Below are 19699 nucleotides of genomic sequence, written 5' to 3'. Positions count from 1 at the left end.
AGTGTTAGTGTGTGTGAGTATGTGTGTGTGAGTGTGTGTGTGTGTGTGTCTGTGTTAGTGTGTGTGAGTGTGTGTGTTTGTGTGTGTGTGTGAGTGTGTGTGTGTGTGTCTGTGTTAGTGTGTGTGTTTGTGTGTGAGTGTGTGTGAGAGTGTGTGTGTGTGAGTGTGTGTGTGTGAGTGTGTGTGTGTGAGAGTGAGTGTGTGTGTGTGAGTGTGTGTGAGAGTGTGTGTGTGTGAGTGTGTGTGTGTTAGTGTGTGTGTGTGAGAGTGTGTGTGTGAGTGTGTGTGTGTGAGTGTGAGAGTGTGTGTTTGTGTGTGAGTGTGTGTGAGTGAGTGTGTGTGTGTGTGAGAGTGGGTGTGTGTGTGAGAGTGTTAGTGTGTGTGAGTATGTGTGTGTGAGTGTGTGTGTGTGTGAGTGTGTGTGAGTGTGTGTGTGGGTGTGTGTGAGTGTGTGTGTGTGAGTGTGTAGGTGTGTGTGTGTGTGTGAGTGTGTAGGTGTGTGTGTGTGAGAGTGTGTGTGTGTGAGTGTGTGAGTGTGTGTGTATAGTGTGTGAGTGTGTGTATAGTGTGTGAGTGTGTGTGTGTACAGTGTGTGTGAGAGTGTGTGTGTGTGTGTGTGTGTGTGTGAGAGTGTGTGAGTGTGTGAGAGTGTGTGTATGTGTGAGTGTGTGTGTGTGTGTGTGTGTGTGTGAGAGAGAGTGTGTGTGTGTGAGTGTGTGTGAGAGTGTGTGTGTGTGTGTGTGTGTGTGTCAGTCAGTAACTCACTGTAGTTTCTCCAGTTTAAAGTGAGGATCCTTCAGTAGATCAGAGAGCAGCTTCACTCCTGAATCTCCTGGTTTATTGCAGTTCAGATTCAGTTCTCTCAGGTGGGAGGGGTTTAATTTCAGAGCTGAAACCAGAGCAGCACAGTCTTCTCTTGTAATACTGCAGTTCTCCAGCCTGCAGAGAGAAGGAGAGAAAAGTACAACAGACGAGTTACACAGTTAAATTCACACACTAGGAGTGTAAAAACTCACCTAATCAATAAAACACACATAAGATCTGGATTCAGCAGTAAAACAGTGATACAATGACCCAAATCAATACATATCAATATTGATGGGCAGCACAGTGGTTTAGTGGTTAGCACATTTGCCTCCCAGCACTTGGGAGTTGGGTTCAAGTCCTTATCTGGGTGGAGTTTCCATGTTCTCCCTGTGTCTGCGTTAGTTTCCTCTGCGGTCACTGGTTTCCTCCCACAATTTGGATATTCAATTTAACTCCTGAATATATAAAACCTATTTGGATGTATAAAGATTTTTTAAAAAGAATTTAAAAGCCATTTGATCAGTGGTAGAATGGTCCCCCCTTATATGTGAGTCTTGGTCCTCCCACGGGTTCTTCTTCCTCCTCCTGCAGCTCTGAGGGAGTTTTTCACTGGGGGTTCTGTATTCTGTATTTTCTATGTTTAATGTTTTTCCTGATTCTTTGTCCTGTGATCATGTTTCTGTAAATCTGCCTTGTGACAACATCAGTTGTTAAAAGTGCTATACAAATAAATTAATCTGGTGTGTGTGTAAGTTTGGGTGTGTGTGAATGTATCTATGACTGTGTGCCCAGATATGGATTGGCACTCTGTTCTGGGTAAAATACTGTAGTGCCCGATGCAGTCCTCCAGGTGGACCATGGTTTCCGGTTGAGATTACGCTGTGCGCTAAATACACAGAGAAATGCTTTCTTCCTTTCTGAGAACTAAAAGGAATCAACTGAGGAATTATTCAGGACCTCTAGTGATACATAATCCTACACACCTGGAGCAGAAATATTATAAAAGATTATAAAATAATGTAATGTTTTATCGTGGGTAACGTCAGATTGCTGGCTAATAAAATGGATCCTCTGATGTGGAAAATGATGTGCATTGATTCTGTTCTGAAGACTCAGTGACCCAGTGACATCAAGAACTACAGACCAGTGGCACTGATGTCCCATATCATGACTCCATGCAAACTGTCCTCTCTTCTGTCTTCTTCACCCTTTATTATTATTATTATTATTATTATTAATATTATTGTAGTGTTCATTTGAGCAATAATTAGGTGCAATAATTTGATTTTTTTTCTACAGGAAATGTTTTATATTTATTATTACAACTACAGTAATCTTATTGTATTTGTAAGAATTTAATTGTGTGTGGATTTAGATGTGTGTGGTAGTATTTACAGGAATGGTTGCAACTGTAACAACAGTTTTCCATCTGGGATCAATACAGTATTTCTCTTTCTGATTCATATTCATATTATTGTACAGTTATGCATCTCCACTGTGGCTAAGTTCTGTGTTTAAAATATTTCCTAATGATTATATGTTTACTGGAATTATAATGTTTGCGTTATACTGATATTACATAGTGACTTTAGGTGTGTGTGCACAGGTGTGTAGTTCAGTACTCACTCTAGTTTCTCCAGGTTACAGTGAGGATCCTCCAGTAAATCAGAGAGCAGCTTCACTCTTAATTCTCCTAAGTTTTGGTTTTTAAAATTTAGTTCACGTAATTCTGAAGAGTCACAGATCCTTTGAAGAGAAAATAGTAAGATTTAACTGGTATAATCTATTTTTATTTTTCACTATGTTTCTGTAAAGCTAAAGGAAATCAGTAACTCACTGTAGTTTCTCCAGTTTAAAGTGAGGATCCTTCAGTAGATCAGAGAGCAGCTTCACTCCTGAATCTCCTGGATTATTGTAATTCAGATTCAGTTCTCTCAGGTGGGAGGGGTTTAATTTCAGAGCTGAAACCAGAGCAGCACAGTCTTTTCCTGTAATACTGCAGAATTCCAGCCTGTAGAGAAAAGGACAAATCTCACTAACAGTTTAAACACATATTTATCTTCTACTGTGTAACACAGCGCATATTTAGATACTGAAATTAGGTAGATAATTAAACAATACTTAAAATTGTGTCTGCATCATTTGCAGCCAGCATGCTCCAGATCCCCAAATCTGATACATCAGCTAACAGACGTAAAACAGCAAGACCTACTGTACTCTCCCTCTCTCTGACTCCGGCTGCTGATGGAGAAACAGCATGACTTACTGTACTCTCTATCTCTTAGACTTTGGCTGCTGATGGAGAAAAAGCATGACCTACTGTACACTCTCTCTCTCTCTCTCTCTTAGACTCTACCTGCTGATGGAGAAGCAGCATGACCTACTGTACTCTCTCTCTGACTCAATTTATGAAGCTAAAACTAGTATAGAATTTAAAGTGTTAAATTGTTTATCTGATTTTGGACAAAGCCAAAAAGTTTTCCAAGCTGCTACTGAAGACCTAAAAAAATAAATACTAAATATCACAGCATTTGCACAGCAGAACCTATTGTTACTTTATTAAAAAAAAGAAATTCTGATTTGATTCCAGCTAATTAAAAGCTAAGCATGTGACAGACTTCATTATAAACAGTATAAAATTGAATTAAGTTAAATTTAAAGTGTGTTTGAAGTCTGTTTATGTCTGTTTTCACTGCTACCAACTTCCTCACATGTTCCCTCTGCAACGAAGCACATTTAGCTTATTTAACTTTGGCAAGTAGTTGGCAGGGAACCATACACTCACCCTATGTGTACCCATACAGTTACCATAATATATCTGTTCAGTTGCTGTTACTCTTGTATAATTCATGTTTATATGAATGAGAGATGGTAATCAAGAGCAGATTCTAATGAATATTAATTAATGTTTCAGGTTGCAGGGTAGCACTCACTGTAGTTTCTCCAGTTTACAGTGTGGATCTTCCAGTAAACCAGAGATCATCTTCACTCCTGGTTTATTGTAGCTCAGATTCAGCTCTCGTAGCTCTGAGGGGTTTGATTTCAGAGCTGAAACCAGATCAGCACAGTGTTTCTCTGTAATACTGCAGAATTCCAACCTGTAGAGAGAAGAAAACTCAACACAAACTGCTGTGAAATACAAAGAATAAAGAGAATCAACAACAGCAATAACACTCACTGTAGTTTCTCCAGTTTACAAAGTGGATCCATCAGTATTTCAGAGAGCAGCTTCACTCCTGAATCTCCTGGTTTACTGTAGGCCAGACTCAGTTCTCTCAGGTGGGAGGGGTTTAATTTCAGAACTGAAAACAGAGCAGAACAGCCTTTCTCTGTAATACTGCAATCATACACCCTGCAGAGAGAAAGAGAAACCTCCTCAGAGAACAGAATTTAACCATCACACACAGAGCTTCTTTAAACATTGTACTATCATATTTTCATCTTCAAATATATTTAGTCTTAATTTCATACAATAAAAAATTATATCAATACACCCTTCTATTTTTCTTTCAGTAATTTACTGTGAACATGTTCATGTTTTGATACCACTGTCAAAATCTGGATAAAAAAATGGATGTAAATTATGTGATTATGTGATTATGTTTATTTATTGGAAAAGTGAAGAGCTTATTCTTGTGAAAAAGTAAACTGCTCACTAATCCTAAATTTGAACAACGCTTTGTATTAATTATACTTTAATTGCACACAAAGAGTTTAATTGCATTAAGTGTACACTGTCATCCTGTTATTGCATTTCAAACAAAACATTTAGATGGTAGAGCACTTCTGAATTGACAGAAGACATCAGATGAAAGAAGAAGCTGTACTTAATGACTTGAGTATACTGTTAAGAATATTGAAACTGCTGCCCAATTATGAATAATTATTAAATTAAAGAATAATATTGACACTGAATACATCAATGTGCCTAAAACATATTTTTATTGCGAAGCCCTTAATAGAAACTTTCAATTCTACTGTGCAGGGGTGCATTTCCCAGAAGCTTTTAATGCTAAGTAGTTGATAAATTCATACTTAAGATTTATGGTTAATTAAAGAATGTTTCACAAACATTTACTTAACTAAAGAACTTTGTGATCTTAAACACCAGAGGCTGCCAGTTCTGGTCCCAGTTCAATTATTATTTTGTATTTCTGTGGTTAATTCGACAAGATTGTATATTAAATTACATATTAAATGATTATATTATATTATTATATTGTAATGGCTAGGGGCCGGCCGAGTTCTTCTTCGGCCGCCAGGGGGAGGTCTTGAGCCCCTAATCAGACCTGATCCACTCCACCTGAGTTTGCCCCTATATAAACCCTGAGATTCAGGTCCTCGGGGCTGGATCTTTGAAGCTCATGAGAGCGAATCTATGCCCGATTTTTCTCTGAGCTCCGGCTCTCATTTCCCTTCTGCTTCTATCCTTTATTTCCCTCTCGAGTTTGGTGTGGCTGTGTAGAGCTGTGTGCTCCACCGCTCTCCTCTTGTTCTCTGAGTCTTTGTTTGTTTGTGTGTGTGTGTGGCAGCCCGCGAGGCACGCGGTGTGCTCACCTTTTCTCTCCCCTCGCTGTTCCTCTCCTCTCTGGTGGAGCAGCGTTTAATCCATAAGAACCCCAGTTCACTTCTTTGTTTAGTTTGGAAGCTCTTTTGTTTTCACCTCGTTTTATAAGAGGTAGCCGCACTTCCTAGGCGATCTTTATTTACGTTTTCTCCCCCTCTCTCTCACTCACGCTCGGCGCGAGGTTTGTTTTCCACCGTTTTTTTCCTCCGCCCGTTTTCGTTGCTCCGCCCCTTTCGGCGGAGCCTTATAAGGCGATTAAAGCGGCTGCGTCCCAATCCGCTCGCTGGTTCAGCGGTTAGAGCATTGGGCTGCGGCCTCGACAGCCTGGGTTCGATCCCCGCGTGGAGCGGGGTTTAATAAGGACATATATATATATATATATATAAATAAATAAATAAGTATATATATATATATATATATATATATATATATATATATATATACAAATATAATATTATTATGTATCCTATTAATATATATATTAACGATTATATATTATTATTATTATTATTATTATTATCATTATTATTATTATTATTTCCCTTTTTTCTTGAGTTTACATGCTTTGAGATCTACTGTTCTGCCACTGGGTTCTACAACTCTCTGGGCTGCAGTGCCACCTATCTGTAGCACTCCAACCCATTACAGAAAGATCCAGCCCAAACATGGATCCAGCAGAACAGTTGGATCTCGAGCAGGTAAAAATTGCCCTGGGGAACCAGGGGGTGGCAATAGGGAAGCATGAGCAGACCCTACAGCAGATCTTAGCCCAGCTGCAGGGTCTGACGGCCAGGCTGGCCCGGAACCCACCCCCAACCATTCAACCAGTTCCCCAGGGGCCGGACCCTCTTCTGGCAGAGCAGCCTGCGGCGGCTGCACCCCCCTCTGCACATTTAGTTGAGCCACAGTTACCGGCTCCCATGCGCTACGGGGGCGAGCCAGGGGGCTGTAGGGGTTTCCTCCTACAGTGCTCGCTGGCTTTCGAGCTACAACCCTCCCGCTTTCAGTCGGAGCGGGCCAAGGTGGCATACATCGTCTCCCTCCTCACCGGAAAGGCATTAGCGTGGGCAACCCCAGTATGGGTACACCAGCCGGGTGTTTGCACCACAGCTATGCTGTTTGCGGAAGCTCTTTCGCGAACATTTGACCTTCCGGTTCGAGGAGAGGAGGCGGGGGCCCGCCTCCTGAACCTGCGTCAGGGTAGGAGGTCGGTGTCTGAGTATGCCATCGAGTTCCGTATGCTCGCGGCTGAAAGTGGGTGGAACGCTAGTGCGCTCGCCAGCGCATTCCATCACGGGCTCAATGAGGATCTCAAGGATGAGCTCGCCCATCGCGACTCACCAACTACACTTGATGACCTCATTGAGCTCACCCAGAGGCTGGATAACCGCCTAAGGGAGCGGTATAGGGTACGGACTGGGGATGGACCCCCCAGACCTACAGGTAATAGAGGGCGGGCCATGCAGTTGAGGCACACGCGCCTCTTGCAAGAGGAGCGAGACACCCGTATGCGAGACGGCAGGTGCCTCTATTGCGGGACAGCAGGGCACCAACGCACCGACTGTCCACAGTTGGCGTTGAAACGCCAGCATCCGTTAGGGGGTGAGGAACCCCTAACAGACCGACCCGGGTTCCCTCGGACTACAGGGGTTTTCCTCAACGCCACTCTGGCATGTGGGGACTCTGAGGTCCGCCTGCCCGCCTTCCTGGATTCAGGAGCGGCAGGTAACTTCCTGGACGCAGCCACAGCCAGGAAGCTAGCCTTGCCGCTGGTCCGTCTGAGGGAGCCCCTGCCTATAGAGGCGATTGACGGGCGGTCCCTGGAGCCAGGGATGGTGTCACATCAAACACGTCCCCTCACACTGCGAGTCGGGTCGCACTCTGAACAGATCACGCTGTTCATTATCAGCGCCCCTGACTTGCAGCTGGTTCTGGGATTCCCTGCCTCCAGAGGCATAACCCCCATGTCGACTGGCTGTCCCGGTCAGTGTTGGCATGGGGGCCCGCCTGTCGGACCTCCTGCCTCCAGCCTTCCCGAGCCCCCAGAGGCACAAACCTCGGTCCTGAGGCTGCTGACCTTTCCCGAGTGCCCACCGACTACCATGACCTCGGGGAGGTGTTCAGCAAAAAGAAGGCCCAGATACTGCCCCCCCACCGCCCCTGTGACATGGCCATCGACCTTCTCCCTGGAACTAGTCCCCCCAGGGGAAGGTTATTCTCCCTGTCAGGCCCCGAGCGCCGGGCGATGGAAGAGTATATTCAGGAGGCTCTGGCCCTGGGTTTCATTCGACCCTCTTCCTCCCCGGCCGGCGCCGGCTTTTTCTTTGTAGGAAAGAAGGATGGGGGTTTGAGGCCCTGTATAGACTACAGAGGCCTCAACAACATAACGGTCAAAAACCGTTACCCCCTACCCCTCATGTCGTCCGCCTTCGAGGCACTGCAGCAGGCCACCATCTTCACTAAGTTGGACCTGCGCAGTGCCTATAATCTAGTCAGGATCAAGGCGGGCGACGAATGGAAGAAGGCGTTCATCACCCCCTCTGGGCACTATGAGTACCTAGTTATGCCCTTCGGGTTGATGAACGCCCCCGCTGTCTTCCAGGGGTATATTAATGAGGTGCTCCGGGAGGCGTTGGACAGGTATGTGTTCGTTTACCTGGACGACATACTCGTGCATAGTCGTTCGGTAAATGAACACGTCACCCATGTCCGACGTGCGCTCCAGCTACTCCTAGAGAACCACCTCTACGTCAAACTGGAGAAGTCCGAGTTCCATGTGCAGACAGTGTCCTTCTTGGGATTCGTGGTGTCCCATAACACCCTGCACATGGACCCCACCAAGGTCAAGGCAGTCGCAAACCCACCTCAGTACGCCTGGTCCAGCGCTTCCTGGGCTTTGCTAATTTTTTCCGGCGGTTCGTCCGGAACTTTAGCACTGTGGCCGCCCCACTGACCGCCCTGACCAGGAAGACCTCAGGGCGGTTCACCTGGACCACAGAAGCCCAGGAGGCATTTGAGGCAATCAAGAACCTGCTGACCAGGCCGCCAGTTCTCCGACTGCCTGACCCTGGACTCCCATTTGTCGTGGAGGTGGACGCCTCTGAAGTAGGCGTGGGTGCGGTCTTGTCCCAGCGGGCGGGGCTGGATGGCCGACTGCACCCATGTGCCTACTATTCCCACCGTCTGACCCCTGCCGAGCAGAGGTATGATGTGGGAGATAAGGAGCTTCTGGCGGTGAAGCTCGCCCTAGAAGAGTGGAGGCACTGGCTTGAGGGGGCCGAACACTCCTTTCTGGTCTGGACAGACCACAAAAACCTGGCCTACATCCAACAGGCCAGGCGCCTAAATCCACGCCAGGCCAGATGGGGGTTGTTTTTTACCCGGTTTGATTTCGTCTTGTCATACCGCCCTGGATCCAAGAACATCAAACCGGACGCCCTCTCTCGCCAGTGGGAACCCCTTCCTCTCCTAAGCGAGCCCTCCACCGTTTTACCTCCAGCCAGGATCCTGGCGCCCCTTCGGTGGGGACTCTTGGACGCCATCAGACGGGCCCAAGAGACAGATCCTGGTCCGGGGAATGGCCCACCAGGCCGGGATTATGTACCTCCCTCCCTCAGGAAAAGGGTACTCACCTGGGGACACTCCTCACCTCAGGTCGCAAATCCAGGGGTCACACGCACGCTCGAGTTCCTGCGGCGCCAGTTTTGGTGGCCCCGCATGGAAAAAGACGTGCATGCCCACGTGGCCGCCTGTGTAACCTGTGCACAGGGTAAGGACCCCAGAACCAGGCCCACGGGTCTACTGCACCCTCTAGCAGTCCCCTCACGTCCCTGGTCACACCTGTCCATGGACTTTATCACGGGGTTGCCCCCATCTCGGGGAAACACCGTGATACTAGTCATTGTGGACAGGTTTTCCAAGGCTGGTCGCTTTGTGGCCCTGCCCAAGCTACCAACCGCGCAGGGGACTGCAGAGGTGCTGCTGTCCACGGACCACCTGCTGACATCGTGTCGGACCGTGGGGTGCAGTTCACCAGCCGGTTCTGGGGGGCCTTTTGCCGCTTATTGGGGGCTGAGGTCAGTCTGTCCTCGGGGTTCCACCCCCAGTCCAACGGACAGACAGAGAGGGTTAACCAGGATCTGGAACGGACCCTCCGCTGTCTGGCGTTGGCGGCCCCGTCTACCTGGTCAGACCAACTGAGGTGGGCGGAGTATGCCCATAATACGCTCTGGCACTTGTCCTTAGGGATGTCACCCTTCGAGTGCCAGTTCGGTTATGCTCCGCCTGCCTTCCCTGGACAGGAGACGGTAACGGGGGTGCCTTCAGCCGACCAGACGGTTAACCGTTGTCGCCGGGCTTGGAGAAGGGCTCGGGCCGCCCTTTTGTCTGCCCGGGCGATGCAGAAGCGTCACGCAGACAAGAGGCGGAGGCCTGCGCCCTCCTATCGGGTCGGACAACGGGTCTGGCTCTCGGCCAAGGACATCCCACTGCGGGGCAGCCCACGCAAGCTGGCTCCATGGTACCTGGGACCCTTCAAGGTAGTGCGCCGGATCAATCCGGTGTCCTACTGCCTCGCCCTGCCCCCTGCCATGAAGGTACACCCGACCTTCCACGTGTCCCGCCTGAGACCCTACCTCTGCTCCGTTGATCCTGCCTCTCCCCCCGGACCCCGTGTCGTGGGTGGTGCCCCTGCCTACACTGTCCGCCGGCTCCTGGACTCCCGTCGGGTGCGCGGGAGCCTCCAGTACTTGGTGGATTGGGAGGGCTATGGGCCGGAGGAACGGTCTTGGGTGCCCTCCAGGTACATCTTGGACCCCGATCTGGTGAGGGCCTTCCGGCGGGACCGTGCGGCGGGTTTAGGGCCGTCGGGTGCCGCCCCTCGGAGGGGGGGTCCTGTAATGGCTAGGGGCTGGCCGAGTTCTTCTTCGGCCGCCAGGGGGAGGTCTTGAGCCCCTAATCAGACCTGATCCACTCCACCTGGGTTTGCCCCTATATAAACCCTGAGATTCAGGTCCTCGGGGCTGGATCTTTGAAGCTCATGAGAGCGAATCTATGCCCGATTTTTCTCTGAGCTCCGGCTCTCATTTCCCTTCTGCTTCTATCCTTTATTTCCCTCTCGAGTTTGGTGTGGCTGTGTAGAGCTGTGTGCTCCACCGCTCTCCTCTTGTTCTCTGAGTCTTTGTTTGTTTGTGTGTGTGTGTGTGTGGCAGCCCACAAGGCACGCGGTGTGCTCACCTTTTCTCTCCCCTCGCTGTTCCTCTCCTCTCTGGTGGAGCAGCGTTTGATCCATAAGAACCCCAGGTCACTTCTTTGTTTAGTTTGGAAGCTCTTTTGTTTTCATCTCATTTTATAAGAGGTAGCCGCACTTCCTAGGCGATCTTTATTTACGTTTTCTCCCCCTCTCTCTCACTCACGCTCGGCGCGAGGTTTGTTTTCCACCGTTTTTTTCCTCCGCCCGTTTTCGTTGCTCCGCCCCTTTCGGCGGAGCCTTATAAGGCGATTAAAGCGGTCGCGTCCCAATCCGCTCGCTGGTTCAGCGGTTAGAGCATTGGGCTGCGGCCTCGACAGCCTGGGTTCGATCCCCGCGTGGAGCGATGTTTAATAAGGACATATATATATATATATATATATATATAAATAAATAAAGATATATATATATATATATATATATATATATATATATATATATATATATATATATATATATACAAATATAATATTATTATATATCCTAGTAATATATATATTAACGATTATATATTATTATTATTATCATTATTATTATTATTATTATTATTTCCCTTTTTTCTTGAGTTTACCTGCTTTGAGATCTACTGTTCTGCCACTGGGTTCTACAACTCTCTGGGCTGGAGTGCCACCTATCTGTAGCACTCCAACCCATTACATATATTTTTTAACCTGTTTGTTCATTTCATATTAAGTGATCTTAAGTGATGACCTCTTACTTCCAGTGTTAGCCATTCTTCATCACTTCCATAAGACAAGGCAAGTTTATTTGTATAGCACCTTTTATACACAGAGACAATTCAACGTGGTTTACAAAAATATTTAAAACTCAATTCAGAACAGGTTTTAAAGACAGTTTTATGAAAACAAAACAGTAATGCAAACTATATATACAAACTATGTATATATGTTTTTTCAACCTGTTTGTTAATGTTACGTACACAAAGGCTTTTTTGTTCTTTCTGTTTTCTTCCCTCCTCTGTCATGAGCCACTCTCACTCTCCAGGTGTGTGCACTTTGTTGGCGGAATAATCAACACCTGTTCTACCAATGGGGTGAAGTCCACATAGGGAGAAGGCGGGCTCTCTGATTTGAAAAGAGGTGATTGTGTGTGTGTGTGTGTGTTTGTGTGTGTGTGTGTGTGTGTGAGTGTGAGTGTGTGTGTGTGTGTGTGTGTGTTGCAGAAAGGGGTGTTCTGTGCTGAGAGAGTTGTATAGTGTGTAAAGTACTGTTCTGTGCTGGGAGTTTTCTCCTATCTCTCTAAGTAGCTCAGACAAGCTGTTTGCCCACATGGTTGGAGAGGTTATGGGCACCATCCATTGCATCACCTATGTATACTCTTTGTATAGACACACTTGGTAAGGGGCAGGTGCCAATTTATGCATTTTTGGTGGAGGTTAGCACTTGGGTTAGGCAGGTTAGCATTTTGTTATTTTCTTTTCTTTGGCACTCTCCGTAGTCCACCATAGGCTGTTAACATTCCTACACTTTTCTTTTATGTTCAATAGACATTGTAAATATATCTCTATCCACTTTTGTTCATGCCCTTGAATGTTGGATTGTCTTTGTAAATACTGGAATTGTAAATCCTTGCATATTTGTCAGTAAAAGCTTCTAAATTTGCAAAGCTCTGTTTCTGGACTTCCTTCCATCCCACTCACAGGCACCGTATTACATATACATAGTCTTGCATTTCCCCCTTTTACCCCTAGACCCAAAAGGTGGGGGAATGTAACAGATGGGCGTTCGTCTGGTATTTGCAATGTAAAACTTATGTCATGTGTGTAAGGTGATTGGAAGTCACAGTGGTGGTGGAACTAATTTTTTTTTATAATAGATGATGCTCCCTTGGAGTTTCGTTTGGCTCGTCTCTGGTATGTATCAAAGAGTAGGGCTGAGGCCTGTAGGCAAGAATATGAGTTTAAGCTGTCTGTTCATAAGCTGGAGCTAGAACATTAACATGTGATACAGTTGCGTGAGATAGAATTAAGAGCCTCAAACCACCCTAATTCACTGTCTTTTCCTGTTCCAAACCCTACAGTGTCTAGTGATGCACCTGTTCAGCCTCCTTTAGTCCCTCCCCCTGTAGTATCACACATTACTGCTTTTGATGTCAGTAAAAATATGTCTTTGGCTCCACCCTTTCGAGAAGTTGAAATAGACACCTATTTTAGCATTTTTGAGCAGATACCATTGACTTTGGGTTGGCCTAAGGATATGTTGTCACTGTTACTGCAATGTAATGTTGGTTGGTGAAGCGCAGGAGGTTTGCTCTGCTTTATGTCTTCAGGATAGTTTGCAGTATGATGTGGTAAAAGCAGCAATTTTGCGTGCTTATGAATTAGTTCCTGAAGCATACAGACAACGTTTATGAGGTCTGAAGATGCAAGCATCACAGACTCATGTTGAATTTGTAAGGGAAAAGACCATTCTTTTTTGATAAATGGTGCAGTGCAAACAAAGCATTTACATTAGACTCCCTACGTGAACTCATACTTTTGGAGGAGTTTAAAAACTGTCTCCATGACAAAGTCATTGTCTATTTGAATGAACGTGCTGTCTCTACTGTTGCTCAAGCTGCAGGACTTGCTGACAGGTTTTTACTCACACACCGTCAGGTGTTTAAGTCAGTCTCAAATAACTCAGAGTCTTCTTTAGTTACTGGAAGTAAATCTTCTCATACTGGTGGTTATTTACCTTTTGTTGGTGACAGGTGAGAGTGTTACTATTGTCACTAGCTTGGACATATTGCTTCAAACTGTTTAGAGCTTAAGAGGAAACTGAAGAGGCTGAAAATAGACAGCAGTCCTCAACCTCCTCCAGGCCAGTTGCTTTAATTGATCGTGTGCATAAGACAGTGACTGTTGGGGGTCCTGTTATGAAGCCTGTGGAAGATGCATACTATAAACTTTTCCTGGTAAGTGGACAGGTCAGGCTGGATAACAATGGTGTTGTTTTACTGGTCAACATTTTGAGAGACTCTGGCACTGCACAGACTCTAATTTTAAGCAGTGTTTTACCATTTACATCTGATTCTTTTACTGGGTCATATGCTGTGCGTAGAGGGCTGAGTATGGAGTACAAGAAAGTACCTTTCATCTGACCTTATTTCTGGTCCCTTTAAGCCAGCAGTGTTTGATTTATTACCTGTGGAGGGGGTACACATTATTTTAGGTAATGATGCTGCAGGTGGGAAAGTTTTTCCTGTTTTAGAGATTGTGGAAACACCAGTTATGTCCCACTCAGATCCTGAGAACCCTGTTTACCCTGCAAGTGTTGTTACTCGTGCTCAGACACGCAAGTGGCAGGATGATCTGGATTTGTCAGACACCTTTCTAGTATGTGATGCAGAGGAGTTCCCTGTTACCTGATCTTACGTTTATTTTACAGAAGGTCAGTCTGTTCAGTCTCGACCAGTAAAGGTAGAAGAATTTGATCAAAGCACACAAAGCAGATGCTTCCCTGAATAGGTTTTTAGCTAAGGTAAGTGAGAACCCAAAGTTTTCTGTTCAGCAGGTTGTGTATTATCTTGATGATGGCTTGCTGATGCGCAAATGGTCAACACTTAAAAATTAATTAAATATTAAGTTAAATACTGTTCATCAGATTGTTACTCCAATAGTCTACAGGGAGCATGTCTTAAATGTGGCTCATGACAACCCATGGTCAGAACATTTGGGAATAAATAAAATGTACAACAGAGTGTTACAGTACTTCTTCTGGCCTTCGTTGAAGAAGGATGTGGCAGATTACTGTCAGACTTGTCACGTTTGCCAGATTACTGCGAAGTAGGGCTGGCCCGGATAGCACTTGTTGAGCTCCGGATATTCGGCACTGATTGGTAGCAAATATTCGAATATTCGTTTTTAAAAAGACAAATTAAAAACAGATTAAAGTACAAAAAAAATTTGCTTCTCAACACCAGTGCACATGCACGGAAACATTTTTTATTATTTTTTATGGTAATTCTGTTCTTCTTGGGTGCATTAAAAAACTGGAAACCCCTTGCTATTATCTGCCTGAGTATTACAAATGCTTTTATTACATTTTACAATTTTTAAGTTTATTTGTACACTAGGGTAGCACGGTTTGACAGGGTAGCAAAACTCGTTGTTAAAAAACAAAAACAAAAAAAAAACATTTGTTCAGAAAGTATGTTATATTCTTAAACATTGTTAATTATATTAGAGTAGAGGAAAATCATTGTAAATGATGTTAATGTTGGTCTGTTTCGGTTTAATAACTGTGCAGTGCATAGCCGTACTACTTATTTTTGTGTTTTTGCACTTGGGCTATAAGCTCAATATAAAATAGTTTATAAAGTTTATAAATAATAATAATAGTATATAAGTTTATAAACACACATTTGGCACACTGCCTTTGTCTTGTCTAAACTTAATTTGAAATGATTCCAAACAGCTCAGCTTTTGGAATTGTGTGATGTGTGATGTTAGAGCGAGGTGGAGCTTAGAAAAGGAAAAAAACGAATATCCGAATACCAAAATTAAAAACTGAATACCTACTCAACGAGCGAATATCCGATTACCCAAATATTCGGGTCCAGCCCTACTGGGAAGCCTAACCAGGTTGATCCCCAGCTCCATTGTGCCCTATACCTGTCATGAATGAAGCATTTGAGCGGGAACTTGTAGATTGTGTTGTGCCCCTTCCAAAAACCAAGTTAGTGAACCAGTTTTTACTCACGATTATGTGTACTGCAACTCATTTTCCAGAGGCAATACCTTATTACATTTAAGGTCTCCAGAGGCAGTTTATTCCATATACATAGTGCTGTATTTCCACTTTTACCCCTAAACCCAAAAGGTGGGGGAATTTAACAGTTAATTTTATCTTAAGAGATGTTTTTGTATTGTGATGTTTCTATCTGAAACTATGTGTGTATAGGCTGCAGGTTGGAGTGATTAAGTAAGTGATTGGTTGATGGACCAAATAATTTTTTTGTGTACACAATTCATTTTTTCATAATAGGTTGGAGCATTGAAATGGATTTTTTTTGTTTATTTATGTAGTTATGTGTGCTTACAAGTATTTTGAAATGCCTAAATTTGGTCATGTGTTTTTTTCAGAATATGCAAAATGATATTGATTCCCCCACATTTAATATTTTTTTAGGCATAATAGAGAATTACTTTATATACTTTTCGGAGTTTTCATCAGAGAATCAATGTTTGTATTTTGACTGAGCTTTTTCAGAGGAGGAGTCAACAAAGACGTTCTTTTAAATTGTTTAAGTTTGGGGTTGCAAAGCTCTCTGAGAAATACTCATAGAAATGACTTTTCTAATATCCTGCTAAGATTGATCGCTTTCAGGAAACACACCTCTGATTAATATGTTTAGTTTTTCAACAAATCATCAATAAAAGGACAGATTAATCCATACTATAAAATATAAAACAGCACAGATGAAACACTGATTAATGAAAATACTCACACAATCTTTCTGGATGTTTTCACCACTGGAAGCAGCCTCAGAAGACATTCTTCTGAGTTCTGAAATTTACTCAGGTCAAACTCATCCAGCTCCTCTTCTGAATTCAGCATCACAAACGCCACAGCTGACCACTCAGCAGGAGAGAGAGAAACTATACTGAGATCACTGGATCCTCCTCCTCTGTTCAGGTACTTTTGGACTTCCTGCACTAGAAAATGATCATTCAGTTCATTCAGACAGTGGAACAGACTGATCGTTTTCTCTGGAGAGAGATTCTCCTTTATCTTCTGCTTGATGTGCTCCACTACTTCCTCTTTACTGTGAGAGAAGTTTCCTGTCTGTATCAGAAGACCTCGTAAGAGAGTCTGATTGGACTCCAGTGAGAGACCCAGAAGAAATCGGAGGAAAAGGTCCAGGTGTCCGTTTTTACTTTTTAAGGCCTCGTCCACGGCTCTCTTCAGGAAGTCAGACATCGTTCCCTTTTTGGAGAAATCCAAAACTCCAGGTAGAACATTTCTGTTGTTGGAGATGAAGGAGAGAAACGCATATAAAGCAGCCAGAAACTCCTGAACACTCAGATGTACAAAGCTGAAGACCTTTCCCAGGTGAAGTTCAGATTCCTGTCTGAAGATCTGGGTGCACACTCCTGAGTACACGAACACTTCTTTCACATCAATGCTGCACTCTTTCAGATCTTCCTCATAGAAGATCAGGTTTCCTTTCTCCAGCTGTTGGAAAGCCAGTTTTCCCAGAGCCAGAATAATCTCTCTAGTCTGCTTAAGATCATCCTCACTGTTATGGTGGTACTTCTGGCTGCGGTGTTTGATCTGAAAGATCAGGAAGTGTGTGAACATTTGAGTCAGAGTCTTGGGGATCTCTCCTCCCTCTGCTTCACCCAACATCCTCTCTAGAACAGTGGCTGAGATCCAGCAGAAGACTGGGATGTGGCACATGATGTAGAGGCTTCTGGAGGACTTCATGTGTTTAATGATTGTTTCAGCAAGGCTCTGATCTCTGATCCTTTTCCTGAAATATTCCTCTTTCTGAGGGTCACTGAACCCTCGTACCTCTGTTACCTGGTCTATACAGTCAGGAGGGATCTGATTGGCTGCTGCTGGTCGAGTAGTTATCCATAGGAGAGCAGATGGAAGCAGGTTCCCCTTGATGAGGTTTGTCAGCAGCACATCCACTGAGGTTTGTTCTTCTATATCCACCAAGTTCTCATTGTTCTTGAAATCCAGAGGAAGTCGACACTCATCCAGACCATCAAAGATGAACATGATCTTGTAGCTCTTATAATGTCTTGGTTTTAAATATTGTGTTTCTGGGAAGAAGCGCTGAAGAAGATTCACCAGACTGAGCTTCTTCTCCTTCATCAGATTCAGTTCTCTAAAAGGAAGAGGGAAAATGAAGAGGACGTCCTGATTTACTTTTCCTTCAGCCCAGTCCAGAATGAACTTCTGCACAGAGACTGTTTTTCCAATTCCAGCAACTCCTTTAGTCAGCACAGTTCTGATGGGCCGGTTCTGTTCTGGTAATGGTTTAAAGATGTCGTTACATTTGATGGGAATCTCCTGTGTTGTCCTTTTCCTGGATGCATCTTCTATCTGTCTCACCTCATGTTCCTGATTGATCTCTCCACCCCCTCCCTGTGTGATGTAGAGCTCTGTGTAGATCTCATTCAGGAAGACTGAAGTTCCAGGATTTGTGATTCCTTCATTAATTCTCTGATATTTTTCCCTCAGTGTGGATTTGAGCTTTGGTTGACACGCCAGGGCCAATTCTGATAACAGAGGAAGACAATAAAGACAAGAAATTAGCTGTGACCATGCATTAAAGACGCTGTGTAAACCGACTCTGTGATACAGTAAATAATGAATTAAATATTAATGATAATAGTAGTGTGTTTCTGTAGCAGTTGTAGTGGTCTTAGAGTTAAAATCCATAAGTTTTCGTTTTAAGGACTACAGCTGATGCTGTGATACATTATCCTATGATTACAAAATCCAAGTTATTATTTTTATTCCTATTAAAATGCAGGACTTTACAGATATTTGCACTCAGAATGCACATGGTCATGACTCTTACTGCTCTCTAGTGTGGTAGGGAGGTCTTTCTCCTTCGTCTTCCTCAGAACATTCAGTGTAATCTTCTCTCTGTAGACAAATAGAAAAACCAAACTGTGATCTACATGATTAAAATCTCTGATTTAGAAGCTTAGAGTGCAAGAAAATGAAAGATTATATTAATAATAAAATAAAAGTAATGGAAGATAATGGACAAAATAAAAAATTTAACTTTATATAAAATCTGCATTAAACTGATACATTTCCAAATGTTTCTTTGAGGTGAAAACAGACCTTGACTGCTTGATAATGTAAACAAAGATGATGTTACACAGATTAATTTGTATTTATAATGATTTCACTGTTGAATACAAAGTTTGGAAACACATATAAAAAAAAACACTGTGTCAATGTTTAATTTGTTCTAAAATTAACGTAATATTGACATGATAAACAGTGGCAATCAGCAATAGTGTTAATATATTTAGGAATAAAACAGAGTATGTTGCAGTGTAATTGATGGTCTGCCTGCCGTGGACTCTATTTCTCTCTCTAAAGACTACATTTCCCAGTATGCACCTGTGCTCTACCTTCCCAACATGCCAGATCACGTGATGTTCTGCGTTCCAGCTCACCTGACTCTTCCAATTGCCATTTCCTGTTTCCTCTTGTAGAAATACCCCTGTGTTTCTGTTCCCTGTTGCCGAGTATTGAATGTTTTTTAATAGCTCTTGTACACAACATTTCTTTTGCACTTTGTATTTTTTTGCTGCCGACATGTTTTGCCCTTTTGACCATTCTTTAACTTAGCCCTTTGTTTATTAGCTTCTCTTGGTTTTGACCTACTTTATTTTTTTGACTATTCTTTTGCTTTGCCCTTTGCTTTGTTTTTATCCTCCTGTATATGGCCCCCCGCCTGTTTTCTCTTGTACGTTGTATCTTTCTGCCCTATTCACCATGCCTGCCCTACGTCACTTCTGCAAGTTTTACCAATTTGCTAATTGGAGTTATGCAATAACAAATGTCTGGGAGAAGGACCACGTGCTAACTCCACACTCTAACTCCACCCCTCCACCAATGTGGAGTTGCTTTCTCTTGTTCTGTTCCGAAAGCAGAACTTATTTTACTCTTCTACCTTGCCTTGCTTGGAGGAAAACAACGTGCAAGAGCGAATCCATTGCCAATGATGTAATTCGCTCATTGCAATGCTCCAGAAGCTCCTGCATTCTCTACTAGTTCATTCACTCCTCGCATCATCAAAACTGGTGACGTCTTACTCACCTTGCACAACCCAAACCCCCATACATCTAAAAACCTCTCCACAACTGAATTCGCTTTCGCTTTCTCAACCTTCATGGATGTCAACTATTCTGTTTTTCCTTCAAGTTGCCAAGAACAGATTACTTATCCATAATCTTGGATATGGCCATCTGTTTCGGTGGCACTTATTTTTATGAATATCACCGCCTTTTCTCAGCTCAGGCTGCAGCTCATCTCCAGCAATGGAACCTCTCTACCTTCTGAGACGCTCCGGACCTTTACGCATTTTCGCAAGCCGAA

At 44.0% G+C, this 19699-nt stretch overlaps 1 protein-coding gene across 1 annotated transcript in view; it reads right to left on the bottom strand.

Moving 5' to 3' along the window:
- LOC111190008 (uncharacterized) overlaps window positions 1-19699 on the bottom strand; it is a 751666-nt gene that overhangs the window by 688490 nt on the left and 43477 nt on the right. Inside the window, exons 5-11 of the mRNA XM_049473126.1 lie at window positions 18162-18229; window positions 16074-17856; window positions 3986-4159; window positions 3741-3905; window positions 2645-2818; window positions 2434-2553; window positions 766-939 (exon numbers count right to left, since the gene is read on the bottom strand). Coding sequence (XP_049329083.1) covers window positions 766-939; window positions 2434-2553; window positions 2645-2818; window positions 3741-3905; window positions 3986-4159; window positions 16074-17856; window positions 18162-18229 — 2658 coding nt within the window. The remainder of the gene's footprint in view (window positions 1-765; window positions 940-2433; window positions 2554-2644; window positions 2819-3740; window positions 3906-3985; window positions 4160-16073; window positions 17857-18161; window positions 18230-19699) is intronic.

This window comes from Astyanax mexicanus, unplaced genomic scaffold (genome assembly GCF_023375975.1).
Source record: "Astyanax mexicanus isolate ESR-SI-001 unplaced genomic scaffold, AstMex3_surface scaffold_34, whole genome shotgun sequence".
Classification (NCBI taxonomy): Eukaryota; Metazoa; Chordata; class Actinopteri; order Characiformes; family Acestrorhamphidae; genus Astyanax; species Astyanax mexicanus.
The sequence above is the reverse complement of the archived record's forward strand: the minus strand, read 5'-3'. Positions and strand labels throughout refer to the sequence as shown.